The sequence below is a fragment of the Ylistrum balloti genome, unplaced genomic scaffold, assembly GCF_031769215.1.
Source record: "Ylistrum balloti isolate Yb309-2 unplaced genomic scaffold, AGI_CSIRO_Ybal_v1 Utg369888, whole genome shotgun sequence".
NCBI classification, from domain to species: Eukaryota; Metazoa; Mollusca; class Bivalvia; order Pectinida; family Pectinidae; genus Ylistrum; species Ylistrum balloti.
The window spans coordinates 1,206,182-1,229,762 of NW_026782022.1; the positions used below are offsets into that span (position 1 = coordinate 1,206,182).

The following is a 23,581-nucleotide window of genomic DNA, read 5'->3' on the forward strand; positions in this document are numbered from 1 at the left end:
TTGACCTGGAGTATAATACTTAATATTTATAGGAGACATGATTTTATTATAGAGTATCTGAGGTGTCATTAGAATATCTTTAAAATTCTTTATGGAGTTGGAATAATTTGTTGCAGGTGATGAAGATAGTGACCCTTTCCCCACAAGTAGCCATGGGATGTTGGAGGATATGGATTGCACAGACAGTTTACCAACAACAACTAATCCTTCTGATGTGGAGAATCCTGTTCAGAACACAGAAAGTTCAGAATCAGCCGCAGGATCTCTCCTTCATTCACTTGAAGACATTGTCAGTCAGTGTAATGATAAGACAAGGATGAGTGAATTTGGAACTTCAGATATTTTCCAGATCCATCACCATCTAACAAACCTAACAGCGACTGTTATGTCGGTTCTCAAAGATAGATGTAAATGTCCGGATTCCTAACTTATGTAGAATTTATCAACAACGTTTTATTAAACACCCATGCTGTATGTTGCTGATGTTATTCTGATCCAATCCAATCAAATAAAAAACCAACAAATCTTGACATCAGCTGATGATCCCTGAACAGCCATCTTTAATCGTCAGCTGATCTGACTAAATTTCTTTCCAACAAATGAGTTTAAATTTACCACAGTACACCTTTGAAATTATTGACGGGTAAAGTTGCCGATTGTCAATCTTCACAACAGAACAAAAAGCCCAATGATTAATGGTACAATTTTGTGTAGTAGAAGAGGTAAATTTATTTTAATTATTTACCGTACCTCTCTAGCAATAAGTTTAGGTCTGTTGATAAGCCCACACATAGCCATTGCAGTTAATATGTTAAAATACAAATAAATATCATTCAACTAGGCTTTAGTGTTAGCCCCCTGGGGTTATGTCTGCCTATTGTAATAGACCTGATTTGTGTTCATCATACACTGAAGGATTTTGTAAGTCTGTTTGTCTCGTAAGTCTGTAAATTTCTCAAAAAAAACATTGCAGAAAAGTTATTGAAGTTTGGCAAGTTGCAATATAAATTTATTACGAAACAGACTGGTACACTCTGGAATGTTTCTTTATGTTTTGTGTTGATACTTGTTGCTGTACAAAGCTAAGTTTGGATCTGTGTTACTAGAAGGTAATACTAACCCTTTAGGTTGATATTTTTGGGGAAATCTGGCCAAATTGGTGGCATTGATGAAAAATGAAAATTAATATTTTCATTGCTTGAAAGAAAAAAAAATCAATTTTGAGATTTGAAAACACATTTGCTGAATCTTGATTGTGTATTGATAAAGTTGCTGAATATTGTTATTTGTAGCTGCTCATTGTTTCAAACACAAACTTGTTTCAGACTAGTCTTAAACAATATAAATATATATGTATTAAAGGTGGGAAAGGCACTGAGAATTTAGGTAACTTCCACCTTCTAAAATTGTCGTTTTCTGAAAATTCTGAAAATAAAAACATTGCCCTCATTTTCTTCTCATTTAGCAACACAAAGTGAACCCCAGTAACTAATCAGTGGACTTGTGTGGATGACAGTGCTATTTAAAAAACTTTGATAATATTTATGATTTGAACACATGCTTGGTGTAAGCTTCTCTAGCAAGAAACAGTCTCCCGAAGCTCTGAGGTTGAAACTTCGTTATATGTGTTGTATATATCTAGGTACTTAATTTAAAATCTGATTTCTGCTAGAACATAAGTTATGTAGGTGATTATTGTACACCAAAACAGTTGTAAGCACCAGGCTGGATTTGTCTTGGTATTTGTGCCATCATCATTTACGCAGTATATTTATAAATAAGGATGGATCATAACCAACTGAAGATATAACTGCCAATTTTTAACATTTTTTCAGTATTTTTTGATACCAATTATGTTTTATAAATGAGTGGCAAGGGATGCATGAGTCAACACACCTGGAGTCGTTTGTGAAAGTTTGAGGTAGCTGTATGTTGTTATCTTCAGGAGACATGGTGAAATGCTTGTTTGTATTGTCTGGAGAAATTAGATGTATAATAGGATAATCAAGCATGTTCGTTGAGTATGTAAGAAGAGTTAAACTTGTGTGAAAGTTTCTTTAAAATGTTTCATTTTATAATGTTCCAGAATTATTCTTGTACAGGAAGTGATGTGACATAAAACAGTGTTCTATTTTTGTGTCCTGGGGTTGTAAAGGAATGAAGTAAAAAATAACAATTGATTTCTCAATAATATGTAAAACTAGAGTCTTGTATAAAGGTAGGCTTTGAGAAAAATGTATTAATTTTCGTTACATAGAGAATTTTGTAAATGTTGCAATTTAAAGTGCAACTGCCTTCTGCTCCTGAAAATAGGATTGATACATCTAAGTCTGAAGCCTCTTCATTCTGCATTGTACAGGGATATTGTTATATAGAAATACACCAGAATGGTAAAATGCTGAGTCTTAATTTCTTCTCATAATTCTGTATCTTTTTACAAAAATTACCATGATAGATTTTAATTGATGGAAATGTATGTTGCGTTCCCAGATTGTAAATACAGTCTTGTATATAGAAACTATAAAGTATTAAGACACTACATAATAAAGTTTCCATATGACATATTACAATACTAGAGAGAAAAAAATAAATGAAATCTTCAAATACTAGAATATTACTTTATAAAATCCTAACAAGTATGCTCGTCAGCAAGGATGAAGTTTATTGTTAAAATACATTCAACTTTCAACATCAAATTATTTGTTTTTCTGATATTTTATTCTGAGAATGAATTGACAGATATTGACTGGTGAAGTTATTTTTGTATTGGTTTAATAGAGGGCGTTTTGCTATGTAATTGACACATTAAGATATACATACTCTATATCTTTTGTATATTTTCATCTTAGATAATAAATTGTATACTATAATGTCCTGCTGTTTTCTGTATTCATATCCTCCAAATATATAGACACACAGGAAGGCCTGATAAAAACTTAGGCACTCATTGTCAAACTAGTGACCTGTGTAAAAGAACTCGTCCAGATGAGAAATTCACTACAGAAATGGTAGACTTTCACTCTGAACAGTTTGGAGGCTGGTAGTTGAAGAGAATTAGGGTTGAAGCCAAGTTTCATTCTGACGACACACTGTGGCTAGTATGATATCAAGTGATATAAAAGATAGCTATCTTGTAGGCTGGTGGACAACACTTAAGCTTCTGTGATACTTGTTGACATCAACAAGTGGTATTTTTACTGTTCTAGATTCAAGTCCAGAAGGACCAAGTAGTTGTCATCTTTAAATACATGGGAAGTTCCAGAAACACAGAATCCTTAACTAATTTATGAAGACAGTATCTTATTTCAGACTCAAGGTCTATGGAACAGGGTATACCATGGACGAAGGACAGATTTACACACTCTTTGGAAAGGTCAAGGTCATGCTTCGTGGTCAAGTAAATAATGTAATGTCCTCAATGGGGACAGGGTCACACTATGCATACTAACTTTATATTACTTAAGGAAACAATTCTTAGGAATGACGACCAATACACGTTTCCATAGTCTTCACCAACCTGTTACTCGGATTACTGGTGTACATTTTGTCTCGATTGCTGCAACAGAAATCATTTCATCACAATCCTCTTGTTATTCAGTCGATGGCCTTTGCAAGATTTTTGTGTATATGTCACCTGTTTTATATCCCCTGGAGCGTTTTTCATTGGCTGCACGATCCAGAAATATATGTGATGTCATAATATGGACAATGCCGTTACGTCATGAATGAAAATTACACAATAAAATGTCTACCTCCGTTTGATTTTATCATCTACACTTTTAATTTAAAACCTGTGAAAACGTTACTCTTTTTGAGTTATGTATCATAGCAATTTATGAAATTCGTCTCAAAGTTTTAAGCTTTGGTTGCAAATTTTTTTTTTTAAGTCTAAAGTCTCGTGAAATGAACAGTCAATAAGATTATAGAAATGTAATGGGATTAAGCTCTTGAGCATGAAATAGAATGATCTTTTTAACGCCGTGTTGATCACGCTGAATTTCAGTGCAGTATCTGCTGAAAGCGTGACGAAGAGAGGACTGACTGTACAGGAACACTCTTGAGAAAGGAGAATAGTGTTTCGGAGGAAAAATCATTTAGATCCTTACTCCTTTTTTGCTTTGCAAAGCATAGCGATAAAGTTCTAAGAATGTCACCACGAACACTTCGTTGTAAAGCTATCGTGCTAAAATGAGTGCTGACTCCGTACCGATATCAAAGATTTAAATTCAACTCGTTCTTATGATGAAGTTTATTTGACTAATTTTTAAAATTCTTTCGCGTCACTAGTTCCCACTCTCACCTGGGAGAGTATGAAATGTACAATGCCACAGCTTCGTACAGAGGGCATCGCCAAGGTTGGAACACCAGCAGGAGTTGCAGCCATCTACATCCGGGAACATGTCATGTACATTGTATGTCTTGCCGTGATACTTGCACGTGGTCACGTCACGTTCGTCGGTTGATTTGACGTCACAAACAGCGTCAGTACACAACGATCCACCATGAGCCGAACAGAAACATGAGTTGCACCCGTCCGCGGCTTTCCAGCTAGCTCCCGCCCAGTACACCTGGCCGTTGTAGTGACATCCTCCTGTCTGACCGCTAAATAGGGTCGTGTCCGGTGTTGGCAATTCTCCTACAAAACAACAGTGTCAGTAAAATTGTTAAATGCTCGCCGAAAACACTTTTACTGGACACAAAATTTTAATTAAGAGGAATAATTATGTAATTACTGGGTTTCGGGCCCAGAATTTGGTACACTGCACATCTTCTTAGTTTGATCAATTTTTATTCCCCTGTATAAATGAAAGCAAAGTTATGCTCCGGACACGGACCAATGCTGTTGGCAAAGAATCATCAAGAAAATACCAATATGGCAACATAATCATGATTCGAGCTCAAAATCAGGGCAAAATAGGAACAGAAGAAAGATTTACACGGAGTCTTCTGAAAAAGTACAAGGAAATTGTGTTCCGAAAGTGGAAGCGTCCATGCTTTATCAACGACACCGTCATGTAAACTTTGGTCAATCCAAGTAAGTAATGTCAAGTTTTCAAATGAGAACAAGATATACAACAACGGAACCAACAGGCAAACTAACGAGCATCAAATACGCCAAGCTTTATGTCGCACAAAGAAACAGAATACTTCTCAATTGGATTAATTTGGCGACCATAAAACTTCCCCATAATTTTCACCAACCTGCATCTTTCGAACCCTTGTGTTACGAGCTTGTCAGTCAGTTGACGACTTCCTGCGCGAAAGTCGTGATAATGGGAAAAGGCCATTGGATATCGAATCAACTGTGTAAATACTATAGGTTTGAGATGTAGGGAAATTGCAATCCAGAAATGGAAAATTCACAACAGGGAAATTAAATAATCACGTTTATTATATAGCTTGATGGAAAGCTGTTCATGTTGGTTTCGTTGTAGAAAAAGATCGAGATAAGCAGCTGATGTACAAGAGTCTGTCGTATCTTTTATTTCCAGTTCTGGTGGATATGTACGATGGATGTAGTCAATAAATATCTTGTTATTTAAAGACAAGACGTCATCAATATGTTCGAAAGTGAAATTAAACGACTTTGCAAGGTTTTTGTGACCTCATGAAAACAAAAACAAATCAGCCAATAGAGGGGCGCAGTTGGTTCCATAGGTATGCCAAAAGTCTGTTGGAAAATATTAACACCAAAGTTAACCTCCAGGCACGAAAGGACGGATGGAGAGACGGATGTCCGTACGGGCCCAACGGAAACTACGTGCTCCACCGAAAATTTACGGGGAGCATAAAGGCAACAATTTCAATACTATACTGAGATATGACGGTTTCTCTACCAAAGTATTTGTATATTAACAAAATCGAAGTTTAAGGTTTAAGTCAAGACCATGCTAAATGATCTGCATGGCATTATGTGATCGTGTCTGCAGACAAAACATCTAATAACCTGATCATTGTCGGTAAACATATACCCTGCATTCAAAGTTCGTCAATCTATACATTATCAAATCTTTCCAAAACGGAAATACAAGCTAAGCACTATGCTTTAGTATTAGACCGCCAGTTAATTATAAGGATACGGACCTTCCTCGTTTACAATGGATTCCTACACTTGATATAAACAACGTTGTAGTCTCTTCAAGTTGTTCAAGCAAACTTCATCCAAGCTTCTTCGTATTATTAAATCAGAGTCTCTGTCTTATTGTGATTCTGAATCCCAGAAGTGGAAACAGTGGAATGCTGATTTCACAGAATTCCCGTTTTGATCAATCTAGAATATCGTTTCAGTCAATCATGTGATTGCTTCCATTGTATACACTACCATACCCGTTCCAATTATAAACGTCAACCTGGTTAACGGGAGCATACATAAAGATATCATTTTTATCAGATAGAAAGGTGAACGGCGATGCAAATACATAGTTGTGAATTATACTAGAACGTATGTTTTGATTTGAGCCAAATGAATTTTCGCTCCCGTTGTAACACTTGGGATGTTTACATTTTTCCTTTCCAACTTGCTATTTCTGTGCTTTGTTTTCCCTGTGTCCCCTGGCTATGCATCCGTATATGATCTGACTCTTTCGGGACAATAAATTTTGAAAATATTGACATTTTCATAATGTTTTATATTTACAAAATTTCGAAGTCCGAAGCTTTAGGAGAGGGCCTGGAGTTCGAAATCAGGGAGTTTTTTTTATGGTCAGAGATACGTTAATGATAAATGTATCTTATTGATAAGCACACATAAGTAATTCATTTACAATGTCTTAAATTCCACTCTGGTACATTGCAAACATTAAAAATGTGGAAGTATTCTATTATGAAAATATGTTCTCGATAACCTTGAGAAACTTCTGAGTTTAGATGAAAACTTGACCAAATTACACGCAGATCACCCGTGTATCTACCATATCCTGTAGCATTCCCGAAACGGCGAGACTGTCATGGCGTCTTTAGTACTTTGTCTTGACAGCTTATCCATGACAATATTCTAAAGTATGGAGCATTGGAAGTTTTAAATTCATGCACGTTTAGAGTTTTTTCTACCAAACCCTTTACGATACATACTATCTTTGCGCGCTGATTTGGCTACATATAACTATTGTTTTCATTTCAGTCATTATGAACAATAAATGAGAAGTAAATTCATTAATGCCCCTCTAATACGGATACTGGATTCTTAGGCTTATCCATAACGTGGAAACAGTGCCCGTTTTAACCTTTGTGAGTTGTGATAATAGCTGTCGTTGATTTAAACAACTTGCCATCAAGCATTTTGTAGATACACTAACTCACAGAAGCTTGAGTCTAAGGATAATAGTACTGATATATCAGTAACTTTCACAAAACAAGTGAAATGTTTGCCTTCGTCCGATAACTTAGCCTTCGTACTCCCATGTTCCTTCACGTCTTTTAACTTCAGAGATTTCCGTGTCATAAGTCGTGTTTGTAACTTACAAGTTCTAGTTAATTTTTTCATTCTTTTTGGGGTATTGTTATGAAACAACTCTACAATAGTTCATAGATTCAGCGAAAATGCAAGTGAGAACTTTTATGCTTTTGGTCCAATTTCTCTCTCTGAGATGTAAAAAAAAGACATATAGATGTAAACATACGTCGAAAAATTAATTTCGACTGAAGGGGAAAAGCAATGTGGTTCATAGCAGATCTACTTACGTCCAACAGGGTTAATAATGCATGCCATCTCAGTACAGGCTACAGCGCCGCCACGTGAACAGAAGCAATGATTACAATGGTCTTTGGCAAGAACATTATCTCCCACGTGCATCACCTTTCCCTCGTACAAACAAGTGTCACTGCGATCTAAGTCACCTACAAGTATAATCCAGTATACTTTAGTCAGAATGGTTACCTTGCTGGTGGGTTTCTCTTCACAAACGAAGAAAACACGTCAAATTCAAAATGAACGATCACGTTGACAGTTACCATTGTATACCGGTTTTGGAATCTGAAAGTTGTATTGGTAGTTCGATGGATAATGAATTGTTCACTTTTATCGGAATCAAATGTCATTTTTAATGCCATCAATTTACTCCTCTTGTGTCGTTTAGGTGTGCCGTTAAAACAATCTTAGTTGCCTCATGTTAAATGTTTTTATATAGACATAGCGATCCTGGAAAAGGCTTTATCAACGAACTCTTATTTATGTCTTGGCTTTATTACTGTTACTCACGTCCGACGAGACAGAACATTTGGGTACATCCGGCCACGCCCGCAGAGGAACAGAAACAGTGATTGCAGCCGTCCGGCGCGGCCCAGGTCTCTCCAGGTTTGTACATTATACCGTTCGCCTCGCAGTGACCTAAAAAATCAACGATTTTTACATCTTTTGTTTTATTCTTAAATATAAGGGACGTCATTCACCTAACATAAATCTTATAACGTCGCCAAGAAATACTTTACCTGTCAGTTACCAATGTCACGGAAACGAATGTGGATTTACTCAAATCCTTCTACAAATGTTCTTGAAATCAGAATTAAACTGTTCTATTAAAGAGGTCCTCCCTTTTTCTATGATGACGTCACATTGCACGTTTCATGATGAAATAAAAAAACGCCACAAGAGAACAATGGAACCATTCAGCCAATCAGAGATACGGATATATTGTGTTGTAGGAGATTCGACGTAATGAAAGAAAAGCTGCCCTTTAGTTAGTATCAACAGGGTACCTAAATATGCATTGCATTTAGGATGAAATGCATGTTTACAATAACTCATGTTTGGATTATTGATGATGTAGGTTCTATTAATAGCCGGGGTCATTTCAGAATGTGCCAGATTCTGGTGGGAGAGGAGAGCCAGAGTTAATGAAGAAAAAACCCCGACCTGCAGCAAGTACCTGGCGACTCCACTAGATAGGTCTTGAACCCGTGACCCAGAGATCGAGGGCTAGACGGTCAGACGCCTGAACTACACATTACATTCAGGATAGGGTGTTGGTACATTACATTCAGTAAGTGGTACAGGTAAACAATACATTCAGTATGTAGTGCAAGTATACAATACATTCAGTATGTAGTGTAGGTATACAATACATTCAGTAAGTGGTACAGGTATACAATACATTCAGTATGTAGTGTAGGTATACATTACATTCAGTAAGTGGTACAGGTAAACAATACATTCAGTATGTGGTACAGGTATACAATACTTTCAGTATGTGGCACAGGTATGCAATAATTCAGTATGTGGTACAGGTATACAATACATTCAGTATGTAGTGTAGACATACAATACATTCAGTATATAGTGTAGGTATACAATACATTCAGTATATGGTGTAGGTATACAATACATTCAGTATGTGGTGTAGGTATACAATGCATTCAGTATGTGGTGTAGGTATACAATGCATTCAGTATGTAGTGTAGGTATACAATACATTCAGTATGTGGTACAGGTATACAATACATTCAGTATGTGGTACAGGTATACAATACATTCAGTATGTGGTACAGGTATACAATACATTCAGTATGTGGTACAGGTAAACAATACATTCAGTATGTAGTGCAAGTATACAATACATTCAGTATGTAGTGTAGGTATACAATACATTCAGTATGTGGTACAGGTATACAATACATTCAGTATGTAGTGTAGGTATACATTACATTCAGTAAGTGGTACAGGTAAACAATACATTCAGTATGTGGTACAGGTATACAATACATTCAGTATGTAGCACAGGTATGCAATAATTCAGTATGTGGTACAGGTATACAATACATTCAGTATATAGTGTAGACATACAATACATTCAGTATGTAGTGTAGACATACAATACATTCAGTATATAGTGTAGGTATACAATGCATTCAGTATGTAGTGTAGGTATACAATACATTCAGTATGTGGTACAGGTATACAATACATTCAGTATGTGGTACAGGTATACAATACATTCAGTATGTGGTACAGGTATACAATACATTCAGTATGTGGTACAGGTATACAATACATTCAGTATGTGGTACAGGTATACAATACATTCAGTATGTGGTACAGGTATACAATACATTCAGTGCGTTACGATATCCCGATAGCATCTCCGTGAACGGCTCACGCCATTTCAATACCTGAACATATACTGTGATATTTATGATAACTTATGGTAATTTGGTTTACGATACTGGCTTATAAATGCTCAAAAAGCGCAATTGTTTTTTACGCCGATCAATTGCATACAATACATTCAGTACAATACATTCAGGAATTGGTGAATGTATACAATACACTTCAGGGCTACCATATGCTATAAAGACTGATAAGAAAGCTAGATAAATGTTTACTGTATACTATCACTGTATATATTGATGAATACTGAACATATTAATTTCTTCATCTGATGGCTTAGCAGAAAGCATCTGTATGCCTACTTGGATCTGGTGTTGTGTAGCCGGGTGCGCACACTTTCTTTGTACAGATCTCGCGGATGTTGAAGCAGACGCATTCGTTACATCCGTCAACTGATGGAAAAGATTGTCCGCTCGTGTACACAGTGCCATGATACACACATTCCGCTGTGTAATACATAACATATGTTGGTTATAAACAGTTTACAACAATACAACGGGTTTTGATCATTCTTTAAACCATTTCTACTAATATCATTTGACTCTACTATCATATAGTGATGAAACTCAATATAAGATTTAAGCCGAATAGTTTTTGTAAATGTCGTCATAATATGAAATCAGGTACGTGTACTATGACCTGTGTCAATATTGCACCGTTAACAGTCAAATATGACATTTTAAATATCATTCAATAATCATATTTCTGTTTAATGGAACCAGTACAAGTTAAAGGTAGCTATACAGAATGCTCAATTAATACAGTGACTTTTTACATTATGATATGAAGAAGATATGCCCCATGTTTGTTTATCTGCCTTGTGGTGTCGTTGTGTTATATGAAGAAGATATGCCCCATGTTTGTCTGCCCTGTGGTGTCGTTGTGTGATATGAAGAAGATATGTCCCGTGTTTGTTTGTCTGCCTTGTGGTGTCGTTGTGTAATATGAAGATATACCCCATGTTTGTTTGTCTGCCCTGTGGTGTCGTTGTGTGATATGAAGAAGATATGCCCCGTGTTTGTTTGTCTGCCTTGTGGTTTCGTTGTGTGATATGAAGAAGATATGTCCCGTGTTTGTTTGTCTGCCCTGTGGTGTCGTTGTGTGATATGAAGATATGCCCCGTGTTTGTTTGTCTGCCCTGTGGTGTCGTTGTGTGATATGAAGATATGCCCCATGTTTGTTTGTCTGCCCTGTGGTGTCGTTGTGTTATATGAAGAATATATGCCCCGTGTTTGTTTGTCTGCCTTGTGGTTTCGTTGTGTGATATGAAGAAGATATGTCCCGTGTTTGTTTGTCTGCCCTGTGGTGTCGTTGTGTGATATGAAGATATGCCCCGTGTTTGTTTGTCTGCCCTGTGGTGTCGTTGTGTGATATGAAGATATGCCCCATGTTTGTTTGTCTGCCCTGTGGTGTCGTTGTGTGATATGCAGATATATCCCATGTTTGTTTGTCTGTCTTATGCCTTGTTTTATAAAGTCTGGTGTTGGCATGATAAACAGTGAATCAAATACCAAATTTAAAAAACATTTATCAGTTGATTCAGACCACTCCCAGCGAGATATCTCGAATGATTTAGTTACAAAAGTTCCCCAAAATTGGGTCGTCGCGATAGGCCGATTGAGCTTCAAACTTTGTTATAAGTATGGTTATATCCACAGACGAGGTTGGGTCCTTGTCTAGGAATGCCTCTGATCATATGTTATGTGTCAATATTGAAGAAACTAGACATATTTGTTCACATTTGTGTATAATCGTTTTCTGTAAAGATTACAATAGTCTTTCCTTTTACAGAAATAAACCGGGTAAAGTCTAACTACTAAAGTGCTAACCTCCATAGCCGTTTGGAGCACTGCCCGCACACGCCTCTTCGGTGCAAGACACTTTGCCGGCATTACATGTGCACGTGTTGCAGCCGTCAAAGGAATTAAAGCTATGTCCATCCAGGAAGGTATTGCCGTAGTATGTACAGGATGGTGACGGTTTCACCACTAAAACAGTAATATCAAAATTATTTTTCATGTAGTTTTATCCACACTTACAATTTCCATTGTGTCAATACTATTTGTGTTTTAAAATGGCCCTATTTTGATATAGTATCAGTTAAAATGATTTAATTATCGAATTTCTATCCATACTCAGTGACTATGACCCGTTATCCTTAACATCCCCGAAGCCTCATATTTATAAAGTGACCCTTGGCTCGAAATGAAAATGTTGTCAAATTTATAAGTGTACTACACGAGGTGAAATGTTTTGCTTTTTAACAAATCCTTTATATTAAATGTATAATATGTTAGCTAATCGTATTCAGCGACTGAATTAATTTACATATTAAATAGTATTTCGTCACAGAAGAACTTCTATATACAGTATTTGCATGCATTGCTAACACCCGAAGGGTAAGAAAGTCGCATGACACTAGATCAGGTACCATTTAAAACGGATACAAAGTTAGATTCCTGACTCGCATATCATAAGATTAGGAACCATGCAAAACGGATAAAATGTTAGATTCCTGACTCACATGACAATGGATAAAGAACCTTGTAGTTTAATGATTCAGGAATTTCATCTTTTACAACTATTATTCCAGAAACACATATTTACCGTTCATTGGTCCAAGACAGAACATTGCTGTACAATAGACCATTCCGCCATTACTACATCCACACGAGTTACAGCCGTCCACGGAGAAGAAGTTGTCCCCTACCGAATAGACAGTCCCGTTGTACACACATGTGTGTATCTGGCCCACTCCATCTACAATCCGAGTCATTCTGTTTAAGGTTTTGGTAAAACGAATTGAAGTTATCAATGTTCAGTAAACTTATACATTTTGTTGATATACTTTATCCATTATAAAGTATTATTTTTTAATATACTTTATCCATTATAAAGTATTATTTTTTAATATACTTTATCCATTATAAAGTATTACTTTTTAATATACTTTATCCATTATTTTTTAATATACTTTATCCATTATAAAGTATTATTTTTTAATATAATTTATCCATTATAAATTATTATTTTTTAATATAATTTATCCATTATAAAATATTATTTTTTAATATACTTTATCCATAACAAAGTATTATTTTGTTGATATACTTTATCCATTATAAAGTATTATTTTTTAATATACTGTATAAATTTTAACCTATGATTTAAGATGTCAATCACGTGTAAATCTCTATTTTCTCGTACATCAGACAGGAAAATCTCATTTAGTTAGTTCTGTCTCTTCCGATCGATCTGATTGATATCTTTTTGCGATATTTTCACAATTAAAAAGACCTTATATTCAATTGTCCTTCTTACGTATGACCACACAGGGAGAAAATCGAATCGAAGAATTTAGAAATTCAACTTTAGGTTGAGAAAGTGTTTTGCAATCTTGCAATAATACGCAAAAAATAGATATGTTACCAGCATGAGTTCGAGATTTTGTAACAGAATGTAAGCCCGCGGATAATCTTGATCACATACAGGTAAGCTATGTCATTAGACTTACGGTTACACGCCATATAAGTACACGCCACCATCCCGTTAGTACAAGAACAAGTATTGCATCCATCTGTAGCATTAAACTTGTCCCCAGCTGTGTACTCAACGCCATCATACAAACACGTTTCTGTAATAGTATTATCATTCAGTCAAGCTGCAGCTTTATTTAACTGACTATAGAGGATGCTATTTTATCGAGGACATAATAAATACGAAAAACAAATGTTTTGAAAAATAAGAGAAAATCATATTCCGTTTAACTTTCTTCCTAGAAAAAATATAAAGTTGCAAAGATTTGTAGCTTTAGCGAAGCATGGAAACTCTTAATAACTCGCAAAAACACACAAAGGAGGTTGCTTTAATTCTGATAGACAAATACATCTTACATAAATCAAAGATAAAACAATATGATATGCCATGGTTACCATAGAAACAACTGACTACTCACCTACAGCTCTTAATGCTTTATCATCACTTTCCGTACAGACTACTGTCCCATGTAGACATTTACACGTGTCGAACCCGTCCACGGCGGGGAATGTTTTCCCGTCATGATATTTCTTGCCGTCGTATGTACAGCTCTCTGGAAAAGTAATAACCTCCTATCGGTATGTCCTCAGCTTGTAATCTATCAATATGGTGCGTCCAATTCTATGTCTAGCATATCAAAATATGAAATAAAATTAAATCTGGTTTGTTTGAACACGAGACAATTATTTTACTAGATATATCTAATGAATTTGCGTGGAAGGAATCTAAATCATAACTGATCAATCAGTTTCCATGGATGTCTTACAGAAACGTCGTTAATGTGCAATATTGACTTAAGAGCTCTCAACGTATTTCAAATAAGAATTTTCAGTTTCAACTAGATTGCTTCCCTCATTATTAAAATTATTACTTCTCTTGCTGTCGTTAATGTCCCGTTCGGAGATACTTTCCGTACAGACTACTGTCCCATGTAGACATTTACACGTGTCGAACCCGTCCACGGCGGGGAATGTTTTTCCGTCATGATATTTCTTGCCGTCGTATGTACAGCTCTCTGGAAAAGTAATAACCTCCTATCGGTATGTCCTCAGCTTGTAATCTATCAATATGGTGCGTCCATTTCTATGTCTAGCATATCAAAATATGAAATAAAATTAAATCTGGTTTGTTTGAACACGAGACATTTAGTTTAATAGATATACCAAATGAATTTGCGTGGTGGGAATCTAGGTTATAATTTATCAATTAATTCCCAGGGATGTCTTACAGAACATGTATAATTGAATTAAGAGCGACTTAAAGTATATCAAATCAGGATTTTCAGTTACAAAGAGATTGCTTCCCTCATTATAAAAATTATTACTTCTCTTGCTGTCGTTAATATCCCGTTCGGAGATACTTTCCGTACAGACTACTGTCCCATGTAGACATTTACACGTGTCGAACCCGTCCACGGCGGGGAATGTTTTCCCGTCATGATATTTCTTGCCGTCGTATGTACAGCTCTCTGGAAAAGTAATAACCTCCTATCGGTATGTCCACAGCTTGTAATCTATCAATATGGTGTGTCCAATACTATGTCTAGCACTATCAAAATATGGCTTATTTGAAGATCAGACAATTATATTACTAGATGTATCTAAAGAATTTGCATGGTTGGAATCTAGTTAATAATTTATCTATCAAATTCCAAGGATGTCTTACAGAAACGTATGTACAATGAGCAATATTGAGCTAAGAGCATTCAATGTGTTTCAAATCAAGATTTTTAGGTTCAAAAAGATTGCTTCCGTCATTATAAAAATTATTACTTCTCTTGCTGTCGTTAATGTCCCGTTCGGAGATACTTTCCGTACAGACTACTGTCCCATGAAGACATTTACATGTGTCGAACCCGTCCACGGCGGGGAATGTTTTCCCGTCATGATATTTCTTGCCGTCGTATGTACAGCTCTCTGGAAAAGTAATAACCTCCTATCGGTATGTCCTCAGCTTGTAATCTATCAATATGGTGTGTCCAATTCTATGTCTAGCATATCAAAATATGAAATGGAATTAAATCTGGTTTGTTTGAACACGAGACAATTAGTTTAATAGATATACCAAATGAATTTGCGTGGTGGGAATCTAGGTTATAATTTATCAATTAATTCCCAGGGATGTCTTACAGAACATGTATAATTGAATTAAGAGCGACTTAAAGTATATCAAATCAGGATTTTCAGTTACAAAGAGATTGCTTCCCTCATTATCAAAATTATTACTTCTCTTGCTGTCGTTAATGGCCCGTTCGGAGATACTTTCCGTACAGACTACTGTCCCATGTAGACATTTACACGTGTCGAACCCGTCCACGGCGGGGAATGTTTTCCCGTCATGATATTTCTTGCCGTCGTATGTACAGCTCTCTGGAAAAGTAATAACCTCCTATCGGTATGTCCTCAGCTTGTAATCTATCAATATGGTGCGTCCAATACTATGTCTAGCACTATCAAAATATGGCTTATTTGAAGATCAGACAATTATATTACTAGATGTATCTAAAGAATTTGCATGGTTGGAATCTAGTTAATAATTTATCTATCAAATTCCAAGGATGTCTTACAGAAACATATGTACAATGAGCAATATTGAGCTAAGAGCATTCAATGTGTTTCAAATCAAGATTTTTAGGTTCAAAAAGATTGCTTCCCTCATTATAAAAATTATTACTTCTCTTGCTGTCGTTAATGTCCCTTTCGGAGATACTTTCCGTACAGACTACTGTCCCATGAAGACATTTACATGTGTCGAACCCGTCCACGGCGGGGAATGTTTTCCCGTCATGATATTTCTTGCCGTCGTATGTACAGCTCTCTGGAAAAGTAATAACCTCCTATAGGTATGTCACCAGCTTGTAATCTATCAATATGGTGTGTCCAATTCTATGTCTAGCATATCAAAATATGAAATGGAATTAAATCTGGTTTGTTTGAACACGAGACAATTATTTTACTTTATCTCATGAATTTTCGTAGTGGGAAGCGTACATGCATTCCCCTTCGTCAGCTTCAATCTGATTTCCTGATCGGACGGTAATAAATGTTGTCTGTCCCATTAGTACTATCAGGCGAACAATTGTGATTTCTTTTTAAAGTTGTTGTTAATGAAATAACGTGTAGGAAGCAACACTTACTTTTCTTGCTGTCGTTGACGTCATGTTCGAAAATATCTCCCGTGCTTTCTGGAAATTTGTGGAAAAAAGTATATATATGTGTTTATTGTTCGTTTTTCTAAATTATTTGATTCATAGACAGATAACTCACATGTTTGCATTGCATTTGACCTACATTTACCACACTTTAACAATGGCCTTAACTATTGTAGATAGAAGGCGTGTTTCATAAAGTATGCATGCAATATCGCACATGTTTTACACAGTACAGTTCTAATGTCCGACTTTAGAGTTTTGTTGCAATTGGGGGGCCTAGTGTTCCATAAACACCTCTTGTTTACATTGTTTTCATGTGGGAATGTGATATTAATTACTTGGATTGACCAGGATTTACATGGCGAGTACCGTCGCCGAAGCAGTAGACGCTTGCCCTTTCGGAACACATGCTCTTATTTTCCTTTTAATCTTTCATGAGTTTCCTTGTTAATCTTTCTTTTGATTACATTTTCTCCTAGTTTCATTGAACTCAAATTTGAATCAAATCTCTGGCGACATATAAGAAGATGTATTTTTGGAAACATTTACCGACACAGTGAAATGGTATCAGTAAGTTCATGTGCATCGTAAGAATGCACAGCAGTAGTACACATTAAGACAAATGATCGATTGCCGAGTGCCAATCGGATGTATCATAAATGGCATTTGATCAAATCTTATACATAATATGCAGTGCCTCGATAGATTATTAGATAGAATACTTATAGATCGGTGTAATGCTTAAAGCGAGTACTTATCCACCTGGTAGTGGCAGAAATGCGTTATTCCTAACTTCGTCTGATACGGTTAAAGTATTATCTATTGGAAAACAAATATATAGAAATTTCTAATTGTTGTAGGCAGGAAAACCATTAATTAATGCACAACTACTTTCCATATATTCTTAATTTGTTAAAGATTTGATATTGCATGTAAAGTTTTATACCTACCTATCGCAAAGACGGAAAACCAGGGCAGGATAAAAAGAAGCAGTAAAGTCTTCATATTCTTATCGCTTCCAGTTGTCTTCTGACTCAAACTTCAGTGCCAAATGTATGTCGTTATTGTCTTATCATTAGTGTCAAAGATATGGAAATCCATACACGCGATATATTTGGGGAACATAGGTATTGTCTTCACACAAGAAGCATGCATGCTATAAACTCAACGGCACGAGTTCTTATATCAAATAAATAACCCAATATACATAATAAACAAAAACATCTTTTGAGGTCAGAAATATTATGTTCATTTTAGAACATTTTTTTATTTCCATAAACATTGTTTTATGGACAATAATGGTTTTATTACAAATAGTTCATTCAACTGCACCAAAATACGGAAATATAAAAATACAGGATAAGTTTTAACTTAAAAAAAAATCTGATGTTTTGGTATATCTCCTGTTAAGGGATTTAGTTTAAATGATTTTCTTTCTTTAGCACGACATTGATTCTATATTTCCTACTTGTTTTGGCCAGTTACAGTTTCCATAGTATTATAGATAGTAATGTGTCATTTGCTGTAGATTATATGACCTATTACGTACATATGTGTTAGCCTTGAAACAAGATATGACTTTTATTAGGAAGTGTAGATTAGATAAACCATTTTCTACAGTAGTCACTTTCACTGTCTGCTAGTGTGTTATAAGTACGATATGATAGGTATAACTGATTTCCTGTTCGTGTCCCCATCTCCATTCCGTCCTTATATCTCTTCCGTAACCTGTTTTGAATTTTCCTCGGTCGCCTCCTCGACTTCGAGACTCAAGCCCATAGCAACATTGTTGAGTCCTAGATTGACAAAACAGCTGTATGCTGTAGTTTCGTGCATTATTCGCTCTAGTATATCAGGTTATATTTCCAAATTTGTATTAAAAGGTACTATTCACTTGTGCGTCTTTTCACAATTTGGATGGTTCGGATCAAAGACATTATGGCTCATGCGCATATAGGATACATTTCTTTCCGCTACTCCATAAAATTGCCTTCACGAATTCATCTATGCCTTTGATGCTGGTCCACATGTTAATGTTCCTGTTTCCTGCATAGTGGTTCAAGCTATTGAATCTTTACTATCAACAGAGAAATACTTATGTACGTCACATGTCATGAAACAAAATTCGAAGATTACGATAAGTTTATTTAACAAAAAATTAAGAATTTGATTGTTCTGTTTGTTATCAGCATAACAATTGTGATGAATGTCTAAATACCTGTCTTTGCATTGTTAAAAACCAAGAATAACTAGAAATTGACTTTCGCTCCTTTGATGACACAGCTAATATTTTAGCTGACTCCTACAACTGCTTTACCTAATTAAAGTATACCCGATATGCATAGTCCTGACTGATTTTGATCACATTGTCACTGTTTACATGTTGTATGTAGGTTGATATTGATACGGGACTAGCATCTTGTGTTTATATGCTGCACCTCTTTAATGGAAAGAAAAAGAGATAAAAGGAAACAAATCGTTTACGTAACCATTTAAGATCTCGTGCTTCGTGTTTCGGATCAGGATGTGTTCTTGATAAATCATTGTTCTAGCATTACTTGGCTTTGTTTATTAATCTCATACTGAGCGCAATACTGTGGGATACCGCGTGTAAGCAGTTATATAATGGCTGTGTTTTCGTACGCCAACACAACAAGGTTAACACGAGATCGAACTTCAAAGAGGGCGGATGTACATACTCTTGTGATGTGACCTTGTCGATGTCCTTATGAAGAACATGTATATACTATAAGTGATAACCTGACGTCATTTATACATAGGATGTATGTTCATACTATTGATATGTAAGTTACATATACTATGTCCGGTGTATATTGTCCATAGAATTAATTATATTATCAGTCGAATCTATTAGACTTGTTTTATGAATTTGACCAGCAAGATATATATATATATATATATATATATATATAGTTTAATTGGCATTACATAAATATATTGTGTACACAAAGTATACGATACCTGTTAGATACGTGTGTTCTGTCCAGTTATACCTAACGGCTCTATGTTATATAAAGATAAAATTACATTTACAAAAAAAAAAAAAAATAAATAAATAAATATTAAAATTAATGTTATTGTAAGTGAAAATAATGCTATCTGGCTTTTAATGAATTCGAAAGAGACTACAACCAATCTTTATCACTCTAAACGTTTCTTCAGTACAACTCATTGTTATTCCCCATTCTATACTGAAGGAACGCATTCGTTGTCTTGTTACGAGAGCTTTCATTAAACAGAAAGGTGAACGGCGATACGAATATATAATTGTCAACTATGCTGAATCGTATTTTGTGGAAAATACTTCAAAACAAAGAAGAAATGTACGGAAGATTTTTGTTTGAAATGGTCGACAAGCTGACATGTTCTTTTGTTCCTTTGTTGTTTAGTTAATATTTTTAATTTGTTGATGATACAACAGCCAGCTAAAATTACGATTCTGATATTTTGTAATTATTTTGTTTTGACACACATAATATATATAATCTTGATTAAACCTCTGAGCAAAGATCACGAGACAAACTGAGAAGCAAGTTTAAAAACGAAACAAAAACTGCTTTGAAATCAATTCAATACAAAAGTTTAGCAAAACCCATGTTTCAGAAAAGAAAAGAAAAAAACTTCTAATTAAAAGAATTTAAGCAAATATCATCCATCAAGGGTGATGTTTTGTGTAATATTCCAGTTATTTTTATCTAGAAAGCAGTACCTGACATCCCTGTTAGTGTAACATTAAGTAGCTGTACTTGTTTAAATGGAATTTCCAAAAACACTTATCACATCTATTTTATCATATGCAATAAATTAAGTCCCCCACCTCCCTACCACCCTCGTGTCAGGATTCTTTGTTGTGACCGGTGTATTTTATCTTACTTATTGTCCTCAGTTAAAACGTTGTTGACCTCAGCAGAAACTGGTGTCGGTCAGTACTTCATGAATAAGAGCGAAGGCTTAATTCAACAGCAAAAGTGTATCAGTCCATATTAGGAACACTTGGAAAAGACATAATACCCCGCTATCAGTGCACTGATAAATATTGCAATTAATCTCAAAGTGCCTTACAAATGTTAGTGTGGAACGTGAAAAGGACAGAATAGTTAGTGATAACCATTGTGTTTCCTTATTGAAAGGTAAACACAGACCGGTTTTGTAATATCGTTTATTGAGGTCAATAGGTAGACTCATTAACCAATAATACAGGTGGTATGGTGTAAAAGTGTTCATGTTTTGGATAATGCTTGTAAAAATTGATCAGAAAGAAAAATATGTTCTAATATTCATAAAGGTTGTATTCAGTGTAACAGGGTGTATGTGATGTGATATAGGAGTCTGGGAACGTTTAGTGTATTTCAATACAACGTTTATGGCACGAGACACAGGGTACAGAATAGAAACATGTTTTGTAACGATAAACCTCGTCCTGTTTGTCATCTAAGGCGTTTGACATGTGTACCTTTAGAATTAAAAACTTAATAGGATGCTGACGTACAACAAAAGTATCAGACCGTATGTGGTTGTTTATGATACTGACATCAGATTGTTTGTGGTTGTTTATAATACAGACATATCAGACCGTTTGTGGTTGTTTATGATACTGACATCAGACCGTTTGTGGTTGTTTATGATACTGACATATCAGACCGTTTGTGGTTGTTTATGATACTGACATATCAGACCGTTTGTGGTTGTTTATGATACTGACATATCAGACCGTTTGTGGTTGTTTATGATACTGACATCAGATTGTTTGTGGTTGTTTATGATTCTGACATCAGATTGTTTGTGGTTGTTTATGTGGTTGTTTATGATACTGACATATCAGACCGTTTGTGGTTGTTTATGATACTGACATCAGAGTGTTTGTGGTTGTTTATGATACAGACGTTTGGGTTGTTTGTGGTTGTTTATGTTTATCAGACCGTTTGTGGTTGTTTATGATACTGACATATCAGACCGTTTGTGGTTGTTTATGATACTGACATATCAGACCGTTTGTGGTTGTTTATAATACAGACATATCAGACCGTTTGTGGTTGTTTATGATACTGACATCAGACCGTTTGTGGTTGTTTATGATATTGACATCAGATTGTTTGTGGGTGTTTATGATACTGACATATCAGACCGTTTGTGGTTGTTTATGATACTGACATATCAGACCGTTTGTGGTTGTTTATAATACAGACATATCAGACCGTTTGTGGTTGTTTATGATACTGACATCAGATTGTTTGTGGTTGTTTATGATACTGACATCAGACCGTTTGTGGTTGTTTATGATACTGACATATCAGATTGTTTGTGGTTGTTTATGATACTGACATCAGACCGTTTGTGGTTGTTTATGATACTGACATATCAGACCGTTTGTGGTTGTTTATGATACTGACATCAGACCGTTTGTGGTTGTTTATGATACTGACATCAGATTGTTTGTGGTTGTTTATGATACTGACATCAGATTGTTTGTGGTTGTTTATGATACTGACATCAGACCGTTTGTGGTTGTTTATGATACTGACATCAGATTGTTTGTGGTTGTTTATGATACTGACATATCAGACCGTTTGTGGTTGTTTATGATACAGACATATCAGACCGTATGTGGTTGTTTATGATACAGACATATCAGACCGTTTGTGGTCGTTTATGATTCTGACATATCAGACCGTTTGTGGTTGTTTATGATACCGACATATCAGATCGTTTGTGTTTCATGAGATGTTTTTAGTTTTTTGTTGAATTCACTTTGGTTTATAATTTATCCTTGTGAAATCTTTTCCTCGTTGTTTCTGATTTGAAAACGTGATATTATTTACCTGGGTTGAGTTTGCTTGTATTTTACATGGTGTCAAACCTGGACACTTGATATTATTCTCAGGATGTCCTTATTTATGTTTTTGTTTGAATTTTAATTCTTGGTTTATTTATTTACAATGTTTTGTATTAAGCATGCTGGAGTTAGACGACATATTAAGATTGTGTTAATATGGACGTACTTTCTTGATTTTTATACATGAAAGTTTACGTTGCAAGATTTTTTCTCGTGTAAGTTAATAGGCTTCGTACCCAAAGTGTATTTCATGACGTTACTGAGTATTTGTGAACACATACCTGTTCCCCGGCGTCGAGTTGCAGTCAGTGGCATGCGGGAGTGCAGCATTGCTTTTATAAACGCACTTGATTGCTTGTTATAAATCCAAACAAATACAAAAGGTAATCTTGACAATCCTGCCCTGTCAGGGGTTCATACGGCGTACATAACTACAACAGGGCACGATATTGTTCTCCATATATATATATACATATATGTTTTTAAGAATTCTTTCGTACTTACATTTTTCCAATACTTGGTAAAGAAATATCAATTGTCCGTGTTTCGTAAAGGTTAACTAAATTGGCTTAGGATTATACCAAGAACTGACACTACTGTTCAAAACGATGTAGCAATATAAGATTCATATTTTCAATATATCTAATAAACAGCTGAAATGGGAGTATTGACCATTAAGTGTTGTTATTTACTGAGTTGAACATTGATATACATCAATACACAAGTTACGAAGTTAGTATTGCTTTCAGAGTTACACCAGCGTTGTTTTGATGTGCCAACATTTTTTAAAAACATAAACAATTTATAAATAACAATACAACAGCAAAACCTTAATCCAATATCAATGTCTTTTAATCGAGGGCACATGAACAAAAGAGTGATTCACAGTAAGAACCTTGAAAACACACAAAGAGAATAAGACCAAGTGTTCTAGAAG

General features: G+C 35.3%; 2 protein-coding genes across 2 annotated transcripts in view; one reads left to right on the forward strand and one right to left on the reverse strand.

Annotated features, from left to right (window-relative positions):
- The window catches only part of LOC132546411 (telomere-associated protein RIF1-like), a 34,125-nt gene extending 32,855 nt beyond the window's left edge, over positions 1 to 1,270 (forward strand). The window contains exon 32 of the mRNA XM_060210124.1: positions 117 to 1,270. Within this exon, the coding sequence (XP_060066107.1) occupies positions 117 to 427 (311 nt within the window). The 3' untranslated portion in view covers positions 428 to 1,270. The remainder of the gene's footprint in view (positions 1 to 116) is intronic.
- A 3,013-nt stretch (positions 1,271 to 4,283) lies between these two features.
- On the reverse strand, positions 4,284 to 22,974 carry LOC132546412 (kielin/chordin-like protein). Its single transcript, XM_060210125.1, has 15 exons — positions 22,926 to 22,974; positions 16,776 to 16,823; positions 16,313 to 16,456; positions 15,865 to 16,008; positions 15,412 to 15,555; positions 14,964 to 15,107; positions 14,511 to 14,654; positions 14,058 to 14,192; positions 13,617 to 13,736; positions 12,710 to 12,862; positions 11,932 to 12,090; positions 10,405 to 10,548; positions 8,198 to 8,326; positions 7,681 to 7,836; positions 4,284 to 4,636 (listed from the first exon to the last, which is right to left on the reverse strand). Exons 1-15 carry the CDS (start codon positions 22,972 to 22,974, stop codon positions 4,284 to 4,286), a joined length of 2,166 nt encoding a protein of 721 aa, XP_060066108.1.
- Positions 22,975 to 23,581: the final 607 nt, after the last annotated feature.

What these genes read in the sequence shown, in the direction of transcription:
- LOC132546412 (XM_060210125.1), bottom strand. Translation starts at nt 22,974, where the DNA reads ATGCTGCACTCCCGCATGCCACTGACTGCAACTCGACGCCGGGGAACA. An exon ending in CGTCAACGACAGCAAGAAAA is followed by an intron (nt 16,457 to 16,775) that starts GTAAGTGTTGCT and finishes TTACTTTTCCAG; the next exon opens with AGAGCTGTACATACGACGGC. An exon ending in CATTAACGACAGCAAGAGAA is followed by an intron (nt 15,556 to 15,864) that starts GTAATAATTTTG and finishes TTACTTTTCCAG; the next exon opens with AGAGCTGTACATACGACGGC.